Raw genomic sequence first — 17,119 nt, forward strand, 5'->3', positions numbered from 1 at the left:
TGGTTGTCATTGTCTGCATTTTGAGAATAATACAAATATTTAAGAAAATAAAAGCAAAAAGGAGAGAAAAAGCAAAGGTTTACTCTTCTAAAGGATAGCCACACATTTTTATTCTGAAAATGTAATAGGCTCAGGTCTAGTAATATAGATTTCTGTTTTTGACTACAATTTTTTTTTTTGTTTCATTTTAACATTTTGAATGGAAGAGGTAATAATTCGTAGGAACTATATTGACTTTGGGCTTTTCTTGTAGCATCGAGTTATACCTTGGTTTTAATTCATGGAAGTACATTATTTGGCAGTAATGAATGCCATGTTGGCTTTTGTTATCTTATAGGCAGATTGTAACTATGCTCTCAAAAATTTACCTTACTACATTCATGAGCCTGTGAACTCTATTTTAAGATTACTTTGCATATGCTGCTGTGGTTTATTCATTACTTACCAGATTTCAAATTTATATTGAAATATTAAATAAACATCATTCTTTATTGGTGGTTTTGATATATATAAAATTTTTAATGTGATAGAAATCACATTTTGAAAAACAGCTAATGAATATTTGTATTAGTTGGATTATTTATCCTTGTGGATACTTTGCTTTTGTTTCATTTTGACTAGTGTCTTTCGGATGTTTACAGTATGCCTGGCACATTGTTAAGTGTTTTACCCGTATTATCTCCTTTAGAAAAAATTTAATAAAGCTTTTTATCAGTCAGAAAAATTCTTGTTTGTCACTTTTGTGTAATGAATATTTCTGAATAAGAGTGAAGTTTAGGAAGAGGGTGGTGCACAGTAATGTTTGAATTTCTGACTTTATTAAATTTTAAAACTACATTTTGATTTTTTTTACATCAAGCTTCATTCCTTTATAGTCTTAATTTTTTGGGTACAGTATACATTTTGTTTTTATTAGTTAATTAGACAAAAAGTAGAGGAAATTCACTTAAGGGATATGTTGCAAAAAAGGGTATTATTTCTTCTAACTGATAAACACGTTAAATTGGCTTCTAAGTTAGAAAACAATTTGATATATATGAAAAATATTTTTTCTGCTTCTCCTTTCATTTAATACGTTTGTTTTTTAAACACACCCTAACCATTAACAGATTTAGGTAATTCAGATTATTTAAAAGTACTCTCAAGTTATTTTTTTTTTCCTTTAAAAATAGAGCTTAATGTTATGGAGCTTTATTTTCAAAGTTTTTTATTAAGGAATATTTTCATTAGAACACACACATATGAAAGTACCTTTTATTTTATGAAGAAAATACTTGTGTGTATCCCAGAAGGTCTATTTTGTTAAAAACATCATCTGATTAGTTTGAAGTAACAAAAAGAATTTCTATATCAATTTGTAGGGTTTGTGAAAATGAATGATAAAATGAATTTTTAATTCATGAGACTTCAAGCAAGCAAATTGATAACTTGTTTTTGGTCTGAGGCAAACTGGATAAAAAAAAGAAAACTTGTAACAGATGAACATAATGGTATTCCTGCTTACAGTTAAAAATATATTAATGACATCTACTAGAAATAGTACATGTATTATGCATAAATTGGTAATTCAAACTATATATTTGAAATATATCCTGTCAAAAAGGACTTTACTTGTATAAAAATGCTTTCAAATTCTTTATACTTTAGAAAGAAAACTTTAATAGTTTTACTAAAACATAGGATTTAGTTTTAGTTTCATAGCATGAAGACATTTCTATTAAAGATGAGCTCAGTCACAAGAAGTATTTGGCTTTGTGAAAGAACATCTATTTATTATGCTGCCACTGAAATTTGTTACCTTACTTTGCATAAAGTTAGACTCTCAGATTAATATGAGAGGTGTAAAATGAAAAAGTAAGAGTAGATAAGGGTGGATTTAAAACCAGGAGCTATTTAAAAGATTCCTCAGTATCCAAGTTGTTGGAAAATGTTAGTTATTTTGGTAATGACACATTTTAATGTTCTGTATTTTTTAATACATTAAAGTCTATTTGAGTATGCATTTTTTATTTTATGAGATGTTTAATGTAAGATTTCTTAAGATTCCAGATATGCTAATTATTTTGCAGATACTAGCTTCGGTATGGTAAGCAAACAAAAGTGAAAAAAAAGAGCATACCACCTTGTGAGGGGTCATTATAAATAAATCTTCTGGCTTTCTATTTAGGGAATTTTTAATTTTAAAATGATTTACCATCTACATAAATTTTTGTATTTTTTTCATATATTGATAACATTAATTTAAAAGCCTTTTAAGGTTTATTCAAAAGCACTTGCTCTGTATTTCCAAGCTGCTGTATTACATGTCAAAATACTGCAATAGAAATTTCAGTATTTGTCGTTTTTTTCCCTTGGTGTACATTCAGGATAACTAGTAAATTTTTTAAAAAGTTTCTGCACTAGCATTTATAAAGCACAGTGTGAGTATGTCTTTCTATTGAATATTTACGTTTATAGATTAGAAGAACTGGCTGTGATTTGTGCTAATTATGGCATTCCACATATAGTCAATAATGCTTATGGAGTGCAGTCTTCAAAGTGTATGCACCTCATTCAGCAGGTAAGAGAGTTTAAAATATATATGTCAAGGAAAAATTCAGTTTAACATATTATAGGATTATTACTTTTTCTTACAATCTGATATAGTAAAAACAGTTATTTATGACCATCTGCTTCAGGTTGTGTTAGGAACTTGCATCTGATAATCTCAATAAAAGTAATTATTCTTTGGTACTATGGTGGTAATTGGACTGATAGCTTGGTAGGCTAGAATCAACATGGAAATACTTTAGTAGTTTAGCTTTTAACTTTCTGAGACTGTTTCATTACCAGGATTCTCATTTTTCTAATATACTGGATTATATCATTTTAAAAAATATGTGATTTATTCTATATTTAAGGAATTATTGTACCTTATTATCTTAGACTAGAAGTGACTTCATTTGTAAACATTCTAGTATATACCTGTAGAATTGGCAGGTTTTTGTATTTTTTTTTTTTTAAGCATCAGCTAGATCCTGGTCATTTGTTTGAGGTTCTACTTTTGAAAATATGTCTTTGTTTCCCATGTCACTTGTAAGAACTATGGCCTACAGGCTTTGTGTATTCAAGCCTTTGCTGATTTGCTGATTTCATTTTCTGCTTTCCTTTTGCTTGCTGTGCTCCAACCACCCTTGCTGCCTTACTTTTTTTCCATTTTGTCACATGCCTGCACTTCCAGGCCTTTGCTCTTGCTCATCCCACTCACTGGATTGCTCTTCTAGAGAGTTGCGTAGTTTTCTTTTCGTCAGTGAGACTTCCTCAGAAACTCTATCAATTTTTGTCATTATTGACAATCAATAACCGGTTACTGGACAAAGTGAATGAATAAATGAAATATTGTATTTATTTATGCATGTATGATACAGGCTATATAGTTTGTGTGCATAATTATGTTAATATACATACTCAGTTTTGGCAAACATGTCAAATCCTATCTAACACCTCCCCCTTTCTCACTAGCGTTTTCTACTTTTTTATTTTTTTGAGATAGGAGTTCACTCTCTTGTCCAGGTTGGAGTGCAGTGGTGCAGCCACAGTTCACTGCAGCCTCAACCTCCCACGCTCAAGTCATCCTCCTACGTTAGCCTCCCGGGTAGCTGGGACCACAGGTGTGCGCTATCACGCTTAGCTAACTTGTTGTATTTTTTTCTAGAAACGGGATTTTGTCATGCAGCCCAGGCTGGTCTCAAACTCCTGGGCTCAAGCCAGCCTCCCACCTCTGCCCCCTAAAGTACTGGGAATACAGGTGTGAGCCACTGTGCCCAGCCCTTGCTAGCATTTTCTATCCCTCTTTTTGCTTTTTTACCATGTTCATTGATTTTAAGATGCAGTGTTCTATATTTTGACATCTGAAATTGTGATGTCTTATAATCAGTGGTGTCTTACAATGTTAATAGGCAATTTTTTTTAATGTAGTGATATATAAAATAATGATGTTTCTTATAATTAATGGCTCCTTGCTATTTTTCTCCAGAACACTTATCACCGTTTGATATAATGTTTGTTATTGACAGTAATTATAATTAAGGTTCTGTTGGAGTAGAACTTTATTTTGTTCACTGCTGTGCCCTCAATACTTAAGACAGTATCTGGTACATAATGGACAATCAATAACTGGTTACTGAACAAAGTCAGTGAATAAATGAATTATTGTATTTATGCATGTATGATATGGACTACATAGTTTGTGTGCATAATGATGTTAATATACGCATTCAGTTTTGACATACATGTGATTTGTGTTATGTGGGCATAAGTTATTTGCAGATTACCTGTGGCCTGCTCCGATATGGTAAATGCTCTGAAGCACAACAGATACTATCTAGTACATTTTTTTGTCTTCTATATTATTTTTCGTATACTAGTATCATCTTTTACATAAATGTGGTTTATATGAAATAGTAATCGCAGATTTGCTTAATTTCTTTACTCACCTTTGTATCAGTTAGGATGTCATTGGCAGCAAGTAACAGAAACCCAACTCAAGTTGGCTTAAACCAATCAGGAAATGGATTAATTTATGTAGCAAGTCCAGAGGTGGAGTGGGTTGTAGGCATGGTGTGTCGGGATTTCTTAAAACGTTTAGAGAAAGACTGTTTACCACTTCCTTGGTATTTCTTTTCGTTATTCCTTAACTTTTTAAGGCTTCTTCACTTATTCTGGACTAGGTTATATCTAATTTGTATGGTCACAGAGGAAGGGTGTACTATTTTCTACACTGGAAATCTTGAAAAACATTTTATTTCAGTGGTTGATTTTTATTCCTCCTTTCCCTTTCCCCCTTGCTCCTCTTCTCTGTAATTTTTAGCAGCTTCTCTTCTTTTAAAAGTCAGATACCATCAGCATTACTAAAAGTTTAGGAAAATGAGGAAGGAGTAGAAGATCACTCATAACGCTATTACCCTAACAAATATCTTTAACAATTTATGTATTTACTTTTTCTCTTTTTGTATGCATATTGTTTTTACATAGTTATATTCATTGTGTACATTTAATTTTTTTAGTGTTATATTTCTGTACCCTTCAGATGCCTATAAAGTTTTCGTAATGATCATTTTAATGATACAACATATTTTTAAATACTAGAAAATTTGGTGGTGTACTTGAAGAGGTTAAAACTAAAAGAGGCTGGGTGTGGTGGCTCATCTCTGTAATTCCAGCACTTTGGAAGGTTGAAGCTTGTGGATCACTTGAAGCCAGAAGTTTGAGACCTCCCTGGGCAACAAAGCGAGACTCCATCTCTAAAAAACTAAAATTTAAAAAAAAATTGGGTGATGTGGTGGTTTGTACTTGTAGTCCCAGCTATTTGGGAGGCTGAGGCAGGCGAATGGGATGAACCCAGGAGGCGGAGCTTGCAGTGAGCCGAGATAGCGCCACTGCACCCAGCCTGGGTGACAGAGCGAGACTCCGCCTGAAAAAAAAAAAGAGCTCCAGAATACAATAAGAAAGGTGCCCTTGGAGTTGTACATCCCTAATACTCTGCTTTGTCATTACCTCTCTGCATTTGGGAGGTGGTTTTACTAAAATTTTAACCAAAAAAAACTATAAGATGGGTGAATAAACTTTTAAATGCAGATACTGTTGCAGATAATGTATTACCTTCTAAAGTTGACATTTCTTTAAAAAAATTTCTTTGATACATAATATTTAGATATATTTATGGAGTGCATATGATATTTTGATACATGTACAGATTGTGGGATGATTAAGTCAGAGTATTTAGGCTATCCATTACCTGGCATTTATTACATCCTTTTGTGTTGGGAACATTTCACATCCTCTCTTCTAGGTATTTTGAAATATACAATACATTGTTGTTAACTGTAGTCACTGTACTGTGCTATTGAGCATTAGAACTTACTAAAATGGATATTTCTTTAAAACAAAAAAGCAAATATATAAAGATTCTATTTTTCCCAAATTGGCCTTCACCAAAAGATGTTGTGGCACTATTGATTTAAATCAAATGAATACTTGAGTCTTGTTGAGTGCAGGTTGCTGTTTCATGACATTCTAAAAAATTAAAGTTAGCTTTAATTCATCTCAATAGTCCTTATTGTTGATATATACCATTTACTACACATTTTCCATGTGTCAGCCATCCTACTAGCCTTTTAAAGTTATTAACTGAATCCTGACAATTTAAGTGTACTTCTTATTCCCATTCTGCACATGGAGAAATAAAATAAGTGGGATTAAGTGACTTACCCAAGGTCCTATAGCTACAAAATAGCCCATCTAGTTCAGTGCGACTCCAAAGTCCCATTTTTCTGTTAAAAAACAAAATACTAAAGTACTAATACTCTAAGTCTCTTCTTGAGAAAATAATATTGCAATAATCAATCAATGAAGGAAAACTATAAATGTTTTTAAATTTTTATTGTTTTAACATTATGTTTTTAACTTTTTTATTTTTAAGGTGAGACCCTAGAATGCCTTAATGCTGAGCCTGTAGAGTATTCTGTATGCTCATGTAGCCCCCCCAGGGAAATTAGTTTTGAATAACCTATATTTCTGTTTATATTTACTAAAATGAATTTAAGAGATTCATGGATTATGGATGTTAGGATAGATTAATGGAGAGGGATATAGTAGAGTCCCAAAAATATGTGTATAAGACTAATTATTTTGAGTCAGAATAGATTGTAAAGCTCCAAAAATGTGGGAAGCGGCAACTTTGCCTATTAAGAATTTGGGAGAAGTAGGTGTTCCTACTGTTTATTCACAAACCTAATTGCCTCTTCATTCAACAAATACTTTCTGGGTTCCTACTTGTGTACCAGGCACCAGGGTAGGAACTAGAGATGAAATAGTGAATGCGACAAAGTCTTTAACCCTCATGGAGCATTCTATTTTTTGTGGGAAAGCAGAGAGTAAACCTTGAGTATGACAAGTCTTGGATAAATGCTGTGGTGTTTGGGGAGGACGGATGTCATTAGATGGAGTGATCTAGGAATGGAGCTCTGAATGACATGAAGGAGGAGGCTTTGCAGCTCTCTAGAGAGATTCTAGACAGAAGCTAATAGCCAAGACGCTGAGGGAGGAGTGTGCTTGGAATGTGTGAGAAATAGCAAGGAGGCCAGTATGGCTGAACCATAATGAACAAGGTGAACAGTGGTTGTAGAGCTTTGAGGTGTGTTAAGGGTTTGGGATTTTATTCTTGGTATGATCATTGGCCATGGAAGGATTTCAAGCAGGAAAGAGTGACATGCTATGTGGGAAATAGACTAGGGAGGCAAGAGTGGAAGGCTGTTGCAGCAACCCATATGAGATTTGTTTGTGGCTTTGGCCAGGGTGGTAGTTGTGAAGGTGGTAATAAATGCTTTTATTCGAATGTATTTTGAGAGTGGATTTTAGAGCATGTACTGGTGACTTAGATGTAGCTGAAAAAAGGGGGCTCTGTACCATTTCTGAGATTGGGTCTGGCCTGTTTGTTTTCTTGCCATAGAATGTGCTGCTTTTTAAATGCTTTCTGTGTTTTAGTGATGGAAGGGTTCTAACAACGTCTGATGCACTGATTCCTCTAGTATTTCTGCTTCCAATTTAGGTTCCTGTTTCTCTCAGGAGGCCTTGGACAGTACTAAAATATTAATACAAAGGCAACTGTCACTGTTCCACTTATTTTTATGTGCTGCTACTTCCCATGTTTTCCAGTTGTTTTTTTTTTTATTCTGTTAGTCTTATATGTGTCTCTCTGTTTTCCTGTGATATGGTGAGATTTTCTCTGATTATGGTTTATTAGGAAATTAGAAGAGGAAGAGGAAGGTTAAGATTTGAACACTTGTATAATGGCCTCCAGAGCAGCCGCTCCACTTCCCTGCTTCAGCTGCTTCCACCTGTTGCCTGGATCTGGACTCTTAGATTAGGCCAGCTATCTGCTCCTTCTATTCTCCCTCAGATAGCAAGATGTGAAAATGAAGGTCAAATATGGTTATAATATTAATAGGAATGCAGATTGTGAATACAGATTGAAAATCTGTGGCTACAGATAAAGAAAAAGGCTATCTTAGTTGTAATTTAGATAGTATCTGTATTTTTAAGAGGAGAAAATTGAAGCACATTAGACAGAAGGTCATAGACTGTGTTGGACGAGGACCGAACTTACTTTTACATTTCTAGTAGGTAAGTATTCAATTTTTCACCAGAATATTAGATTTTCACTGGAAGTTCATTTGCAATGGAATGAAGTCATCTAAGTTTACAATATTAGGGAGCAGGAGTTATGTAGAAACATTGCTTCTAAACTTGCCAAGAGTATACAAATAAAATTTCCATTAAGTGATGTTAAAAGTAAAACTTTGCATTTCTTTTTTGTTATCTGAGTGCTTAAAATGGTCGTACAGGTAGTAGATTGTGCAAGCATTAAAGAGAGGCACACGTATAATTAACTGTTTGGCAACTCGGATGGCTATAGTCCCTTAGGTTATGGTGGCCACCCTCGAACTTACAGAGGGTGTTTAAAACCACTTAATAGTTACAGAACCCATTGTAGACATTTGTTGTCAAAAAGGAGCCCAGATGAGACGCATGGGATGAATCCATTCTCTTTTTTTTTTGAGATGGAGTCTCGCTCTGTCACCCAGGCTGGAGTGCAGTGGTGAGATCTCGGCTCAGTGCAAGCTCTGCCTCCTGGGTTCATGCCATTCCCTTGCCTCAGCCTCCCAAGTAGCTGGGACTACAGGCGCATGCCACCACGTCTGGCTAATTTTTTGTTTTTTTAGTAGAGATGGGGTTTCACCGTGTTAGTCAGGATGGTGTCGATCTCCTGACCTCATGATCCGCCCGCCTTGGCCTTCCAAAGTGCTGGGATAACAGGCGTGAGCCACTGCGCCCGGCCAAATCCATTCTTTCTTATCAAATTTTAAGGTGTAAAATTTTGTTTCATTAAAGTTCCCACCTGAGCTGATACTGAAACCATGCTTGCCTCACAGAGTTGTTATGAAGATTAAATGATTTATGTGTGAAAGCACGTTGTAAGCTTAAAGTTCCACATATAAGCAGCACCATTAAAAATTTTGTTTTAATACTTAAAAACGTTTTCTTGGCACTATTACAAAGAAAATAAAAATAAAAATTTTCAGTCGGTTTTTCTGTGCATTGTTTTAATGGTGTTTATTTTTATTCTAAGAGAGTTGACAAAAATTGTGTATTTTTATGGTGTACAATTTGATGTTTTGATGCATGTATATATCGTGAAATGGTTAAATCAGGCTAATATATTAATTAACTCAAATAGTTATAATTTTTCGTTGTGGTATGTATTTGTTAATAGCAATTGTCTGTTTTCCTAGCAACTAATATGTAATATTATATTGATTCTAGGGGGCTCGAGTTGGTAGAATAGATGCTTTTGTTCAGAGCTTGGACAAAAATTTTATGGTTCCAGTAGGTGGCGCTATAATTGCTGGCTTTAATGATTCCTTCATTCAGGAAATCAGCAAGATGTATCCAGGTAAATAAATAAGTTGCTTTTCAGAAAAAGTAACTAACAAAAATCCATTTGTACATAGGCTACTGTAATAAATCTTAATTTCTACAGCTACCCCCCCCATCTTCTTAATGTAACTTATCCTTCTTATTTCAGGAAGAGCTTCAGCTTCGCCTTCTTTAGATGTGCTTATTACTTTATTGTCACTTGGATCAAATGGCTATAAAAAGCTACTAAAAGAAAGGAAGGTAAGCTTTCCCTTTATATATCGAATAACATTCTCGACTAGAACCATGCTCCAAATCTTTGGTGTTTCTGCTTATTGGTTTCTTGCATTGGGAGGGAGACATCTAGTATGGTCCGACACTATTTATTCAGATCGATTTATTCAGCTCTGTTATTCAGTTTCCTATTAGTTTTTGTCAGCCTGTCTATCCAGATATTACGAGGAATCTTGATTAGGTGATTTTACTTTTATTTATTTACTTTTTAGAAACTCCTGCATTAGGGACTCCTATTCAGTAAAATTCAGTTCATTTATCACTTAAAGGTAGAAGCTCTTAAAAGACAAATGGACAAGTCATCTTTTTAGTTTTTGGAAACGTGAAAATTGTTTAGGGGTGAGATGTCAGTCACAGGAGGAAGAACCAGGTCAGAAGTTAGCTCTATCTTTTTATACTAAAATAGTAAATTTATCTTTGTCTTTTTTTTTTTTTTTTGAGAGGAGTCTTGGGCTGGAGTGCAATGGCACAATCTTGGCTCACTGCAATTTCCGCCTCCTGGGTTCAATCAATTCTCCTGCCTCAGTCTCCCGAGTAGCTGGGATTACAGGCGTGTAATTTTTTGTATTTTTAGTAGAGATTAAAATTGGCCAGGCTGGTCTCCAACTCCTGACCTCGTGATCCACCCGCATCAGCCTCCCAGAGTGCTGGGATTACAGGCATGAGCCACCGCTCCCGGCCTATTTCTTATCACTATCGAATGCTGAACTCATTGGTTATATTGGTTGTGAAAAGAAGTTACATTTATGCTTGAAAACAGAACTTTATCTCCAACACAACTAGCTTAATTCAGGACACCTCCAAAAGACAGAGATCGTATAGCTAGGGCAGGCAGTGTTTTATTCATCTTCTATCTGGGAGAGAGTGAATCCTCTGGTGCAGTTTTTAAATCTGATAACTTTCTAGCACTTAATAACAATTGTAGTGCCTTATATTTATAATAGTACTTTATATATTCTAAAGCATTTTCATATGTATTATCTCATAGATCTTCTCATAGCCTTAGGATGAATACATAACAAGTTTAAAAATCTTGTGCTCTGTTTTACCCCGGTCCTCCTTCCCCTACTAATTCATTCCATGGGAAAGTAATTGTTTAATTGTGAGGACATTTCTTAAGATCTATGTGATATAGGAAAAGATGCTCAATGTTATTAGTAATTAGGGAAATGCAAATTTAAAACCACAATGAAATACCACTACACACCTTTTAGAATGGCTAATGTACCAAAATATGCAATAAGATAATGACTTTCAAATGCATTATGCCATGTGAAAGAAGCCAGACTCAAAAGGCTATGTATTGTACAGTTTCATTTATATGCTATCCTGGAAAAGGTAAAAAATATAAGGAAAGAAGAAAGATTAATGGTTCCTAAAGGCTAGGGATTGGGGAGGGAACTTTTTAGGGTGATGAAACGTTTTATGTCATGATAGTGGTAGTGGTTTCCTGACTGTATACATTTGTCAAAATTCATAGAAGTGGGCACCAAAAAAAGAGACACCCCGAATTTTACTATATGTGAATGAATTATACTTCGGGAAGTCTGACAATGAATTTTTATACAATAAGAATAAAACTCTGGTTTTATGAACTCCAAATTGTAATCATTCATGGTCGTAGATTGTTGTAGCCAAGAGAAGACTGTGGCAAATCTTTCAAGGAACCAGATCCATATGTCAGATGACAACTCTCTATAGATGAGGAAAATCTGTTATCTGCTTATATGTGAGTTTAGTTGTTTCAGATGCCAGTGGTTCTTAGCTCTCCTATAACTAGTCATTTCGTCCTGGAAAAGTTTTAAAGATTTTATTTCCCCATTTCATTTGTGAAAGACACAATTGACATCTCAGGCCACTTTTAGTTTTAAAAGACTCTGGAATATTTCTTAAAAGAGTTACTTTCTGGACTTTGGACATAGTAATCATGAGAACTGGCCTGTAATTTAGTAATCCACTATAAGGCATATTGGTAATATAAATTGGACATTTTGGAAATTTGAGTTTCTCTTTTTAACACAATGGTCTCTTCAGTTTCATGTTACCTCATACCCGTTTTTACCCTCATCAAGCTGTCTTGGCTTTCCTCCCTGCATCTGAATAAGCCCATTTTAAATAGCGGAGTCTAAAGTATGGAAATGCAAAGGTAAAGTTGAATGTGGGATAAGATTCATTGAGTAAATATTTAACTTACTGTGTATTTATTGACCACACGTAATGTGTCAGGCATATAGCTATAGATAGATATAGCAGTCAATACAGTAGATAAAGATACTTGCTCTTGGGGAGCACACATTGCCCATGGGGGAAACCAGCAATAAACAGGCAACATAATACAGAAATTACAAAGTTTGCTTGAAGGTGATAAATGCTATGGAAAAAAAGCAAGATTAAGGAGAATTTGGGATGATAAGGTGGTGGTGGGAACTGATTTTTAAATATAGTGGTTAGGGCAGGCCTCGTTGAGAAGGTGACTTTTTTGTTTTTTTTTTGAAGACAGAGTCTCACTCTCTCCACCAGGCTGGAGTACAGTGGCGTGATCTTGGCTCACTGCAACCTCTGCCTCCTGTGTTCAAAAGATCCTCCCACCTCAGACTCCTGAGTAGCTGGGATTACAGGCATGTGTCACCATGCCCGGCCAATTTTTATATTTTTAGTAGAGACAGGGTTTTGCCATGTTGGCCAGGCTGGTCTTGAACTCCTGACCTCACGTGATCCACCTGCCTTGGCCTCACAGAGTGCTGGGATTACAGACGTGACCTCCATGCCTAGCCCAATACCCTGACATTCAGTGAACTTGAAGTTTGAGGGGAATATACACATATGATGGTGAAGTGCGTTTCAGGCAGAAAGCCAGTATCAGGACTCTAGGCCAGATGTGGACCTTGTGTATCTGAGAAGCAGCAAGGAGGCCATTGTGGCTGCAGCAAAAAGAGCAAGGAGGAGAACTGTGGGAGTTGAGGTCAGGGTGGTAATGAGGATGGGGCTGATCATGTGGGGCCTTTTAGGTCACAGTAAGGTCCGTGCCTCATACTCTGACTGAAATAGGAAACCATTGGAGGTTTGAATTGAGTAGAATGATCTGACATGCTTTGAATGCTCACATTGATTGCTGTTTTGATAATAGATTGGGGGGCAAGGGCAGAAGCTGGATGGATACCTGTTAAGAGCCTTTTATAGTGGTTAAGAAGTGATATTGGCTGGGAGCTAGATGGTGGCAATGGAGGTAGTAAGAAGTGGTTAGAGTCTATGTTTGTGTTGAAGATTGAGCGAATAGGAGTTCCTGATGGATGGTAGAGAAAAGTAAAGAATAACTCTGAGATTTTTGACCTGAGCAGTTGGAAGGATGGAACAGCCATTGGCTATGATGGGGAAGCTATAGGTTTTGGGGGAAGACTAGGAGTTCAGTTTTGGACAAAATTGAATTTGAATTGACCTTAAGATAGAGTTGCAAAGTGGAGAGTAGGATATACAAGTCTAGGATTGAGAGAGAACTGGGCTGGAAATAAAAATCTGGGAGTTAATTGGCCAAGAGACTAGATGAGATTGCAAGAGAGTAAGTCTAAACAGAAAAGAGGTATAAGGACTGAGCTCTGGGCACTACAGCATTAAGAGGTCTGAGAAAAGCAACCAGCAAAGGAGACTTAGAAGGAACATTCAGTTACGAGGAAGACTAAGAATGGTATCCTAAGTCATCCCTTGGTATCACTCAGATACCAAAATCTGTAGATGCTCAAGTCCCATATATAAAATGGCATAGTATTTTCATATAAATTATGCACATCCTCCTGTATTCCTTAAATCAACTCTAGATTGCTTGTAATACTGAATACAATGTAAATGTTATATAAGTAGTTTTTATACTGTATTGTTTGGGAAGTAATGACGAGAAAAACTGCATATTCAGCACAGATGTAATTTTTTTTTTTTTCAAGTATTTTCAAACTGTGTATTAAGGAGGAGGGAGCGATTAGCATAGCTAATGGCACTGATAGGTCAAGTAGGGTGAGCATTAAGATTTGACCATTGGTTAGAAAGGTTTCATGTAAAATTCGTTCTTAACATAGTCTTTCCATGCAAGGTTTGTGTTTATATAAATACCATATACGTCCTTATACATTTATATACATATGAAATACACGTAATACTGAGCACTATGTGGAAGGCACTCTTCTAAGTACATTTTTATGTATACATTTAATCCTCAAAATATTCTTACGAGGTGTTGTTATTCTCATTTTCATAGAAAATGGAGATTTGTATGAGGTGAACTGTGGAATATGGACTGAAATCTAGGCAATTGGGTCTCCTGTTCTCTGTCTTAACTTATAAATTCTACTTGCCTTTTTAAATATAGATGATAATCTAGCCTGGTGGCTATGGAGCTGTTTATATGTCCGTAAAGCTCAAGATATGGGTCTACTGATATCTAAAGGAGACGAAAACAGTGAATAAATCTAGCTACTCTGGCCAAAAAACTCAGTTATATTTTAGAGAGGATAATATGTTGTTTGCTTGTGCAGAATCGCTGTCATTGGAGAACTGCTCCTCCCTGACTCCAGGTGGTCCTGTTGAGTCTGTCAATCACAGTGTCCCTTCTTCTTCTTTCATAGGTTGGGCAGATGATCTGGCTAGTCTGGTTCACAGGCATGTGGAGATAGTATCCTTCCAGTAGATTTGATTGATCTTTTAGAGACGGGACCTCTTGCTTTGCAGATAGTAAGCTGTAAGGATATAATCTTACAATTGTCAGCTGCCATATTTCTAGCCATGCCAAGAGAGACTTCTCAACACTAGGGACTATAAGAAGGAAAACAGAATTAAGTCATTTGAGACTCTATCCAGCCATGCCTGCTTGTGGACTGGGCTCTGAGATGAAGCAGTAAATTCCCTTCTCTGTTATAAACTTTCTAATGCTGATACTTTTGATTCCTTTTATACCTTAAGCCCTTATATCATTAAGTCCTTCACAGTGTTTCCAACATTCATTTCTTTCCATTTCCACTGCTACCCCTCCCTAATTTAAGTCCTTAACACATCACACCTGATGGTTACAATAATTTACTCACACTTCAACTGTTCCCCCACCTTGGTCTACTCTGTCACATTGTAGAGCAGTGCCAGGTTAATATTCTAAAGACACAACTTTCGGAGGCCGAGGCGGGCAGATCACAAGGTCAAGAGATCAAGACCATCCTGGCCAACATGGTGAAACCCCGTCTTTACTAAAAATATAAAAATTAGCTGGGTGTGGTGGCATACATCCGTAGTCCCAGCTTCTCAGGAGGCTGAGTCATGAGAATCACTTGAACCTGGGAAGCGGAGGTTGCATTGAGCCAAGATCGCGCCACTGCGCTCCAGCCTGACAACAGAGGGAGACTCTATCTCAAAAAAAAAAAAAAAAAAAAAAAAAAGACACAACTTTCTTCAAGTTCTTTTGCTTTGGTTCTGGTTGCCTACAAGACAAAGTTCAAACTCCTTAGCCTACCATAATCTGATCCTTTATAATCTGATTCCTTTTTTAAAAACAGTATTGGCCCCTGCTCGTTCGTTTATTCATTCAAACAAATATTTATGTGTAGGCCCTAAAGCTAAATCCACAAACAAGATTGACTTAGTCTTTACCTCCACGGAAATTATAGTTTGGGGAGGAAATCTAGATATTAAATAGTTACAAATCTGATGAGAATTATGAAAGGAAAGCAGAGTGTATGAGAGCATCTATTACCAAACCCAACTGGGACACCTACCCCAGCTCTGGAAGGATCAGGTAAAATCTCCGTGGAAAAAAGACAGTGCATTTATACATTGACATTCGTGGTGTGGTCCTAAGGTAGTACTGATGGCTAGTACAACTGTAGAACTATGAAAGGGTGTTTTAAACTGAGTCTAGAAAGCCAAGTACTGTGCAGTTATTTGAGAGTTTATGTTTTGAGTCACTTTATAAAATTAGCTTTCCTTTAGGATAGATTCAGATTCATTAGGTCAGAAGGAGGGCTTAGACAACTGTATTTTTAACAAAATTTTCCTAGTGAATTTTGGTGCAGATTCATGTTTGATACCCCTTGTTTTGGGGCACATAGGTCACTTGTATATATAACAGAAACTTGGAGAGGAAACATACAGTGTCATAGCATTGTAACACTTATACATAGGTGGATAATATTTCATGGCATTTGAGATGGAATGCATAAATATCCCAAATATCAAAACTTGGAAATATAGCATTAGTTATCTGTATTTATTTCTGATCTTTTATAGTCTTTTTTTCTTAGATTTTTTTTTTCTTTTTTCTTAGCTGCTTTTTGTTTTATATTGAGCACTCCTCAGATTTGGCTAAAATCATAAATTTATTTATTTATTTATTTATTTAATTTTTAAGTAGAGATAGGGTCTTGCTATGTTGCCTAGGCTGGTCACGAACTCCTGGACTCAAGCCATTCTCCTGCCTTGGCCTCCCAAAGTGTTGGGATTACAGGCCTAAGTTTATTTTTAAACTAAATAAATGGAATATATTATAACTCTAACAATAAGACCATTATACAAAGTTATAAGTCATTTTAAAAGTACGCTTTATTATATAGATGGTAACTTTTAAGATTTAAAAAAAAATTTATTTTAGGTTCTGGGGTACATGTACAGGACGTGCAGGTTTGTTACATAGGTAAACGTGTGCCGTGGTGGTTTGCTGCCCCTGTCAACCCATCATGTAAGTATTAAGCCCAGCATGCATTAGCTATTTTTTCTGATGCTCTCCCTCTCCCTGCGTCCGTCTGACAGGCCCCAGTGTGTAGTGTTCCACTCCTTGTGTTCGTGTGTTCTCATTGTTCAGCTCCCACTTAGGGTGAGACCACGCAGAATTTGGTTTTCTGTTCCTGCTTTAGTTTTCTAAGGATAGTCTTCCAGCTGCATCCATGTCCCTGCAAAGGACATGATGTCATTTCTTTTTAAGGCTGCATAGTATTCCATGGTGTAGATATGCCACATTTTCTTTATCCAGTCTATCATTGATGAGCATTTGGATTGATTCCATGTCTTTGCTATTGTGAATAGTGCTGCATTGAACATATGTGTGCATATATCTTTATAATAGAATAATTTATATTCCTTTGGATATATATCCAGTAATGGGATTGCTGGATCGAATGGCGTTTCTGGTTCTAGATCTTTGAGGAATACCCACGCTGTTTTCCACAATGGTTGAACTAATTTACATTTCCACCAACAGTGTAAAAGTGTTCCTATTTCTCTGCAACCTTGCCAGACCTTGACTTTTTAATAATCACCATTCTGTCTGGCATGAGATGGTATCTTGTGGTTTTGATTTGCATTTCTCTCATGATCAGTGATGTTGAGTTTTTTTTCATAT

At 35.8% G+C, this 17,119-nt stretch overlaps 1 protein-coding gene across 3 annotated transcripts in view; it reads left to right on the forward strand.

Annotated features, from left to right (window-relative positions):
• Positions 1-17,119, forward strand: part of SEPSECS (Sep (O-phosphoserine) tRNA:Sec (selenocysteine) tRNA synthase) — a 48,553-nt gene that overhangs the window by 14,022 nt on the left and 17,412 nt on the right. For all 3 annotated transcript variants that reach the window (XM_009206618.4, XM_021938335.2, XM_003898548.5), the window contains 3 exons: positions 2,458-2,560; positions 9,364-9,493; positions 9,626-9,717. In XM_009206618.4, the coding sequence (XP_009204882.1) occupies positions 2,458-2,560; positions 9,364-9,493; positions 9,626-9,717 (325 nt within the window). The remainder of the gene's footprint in view (positions 1-2,457; positions 2,561-9,363; positions 9,494-9,625; positions 9,718-17,119) is intronic.

This window comes from Papio anubis, chromosome 3, assembly GCF_008728515.1.
Source record: "Papio anubis isolate 15944 chromosome 3, Panubis1.0, whole genome shotgun sequence".
Classification (NCBI taxonomy): Eukaryota; Metazoa; Chordata; class Mammalia; order Primates; family Cercopithecidae; genus Papio; species Papio anubis.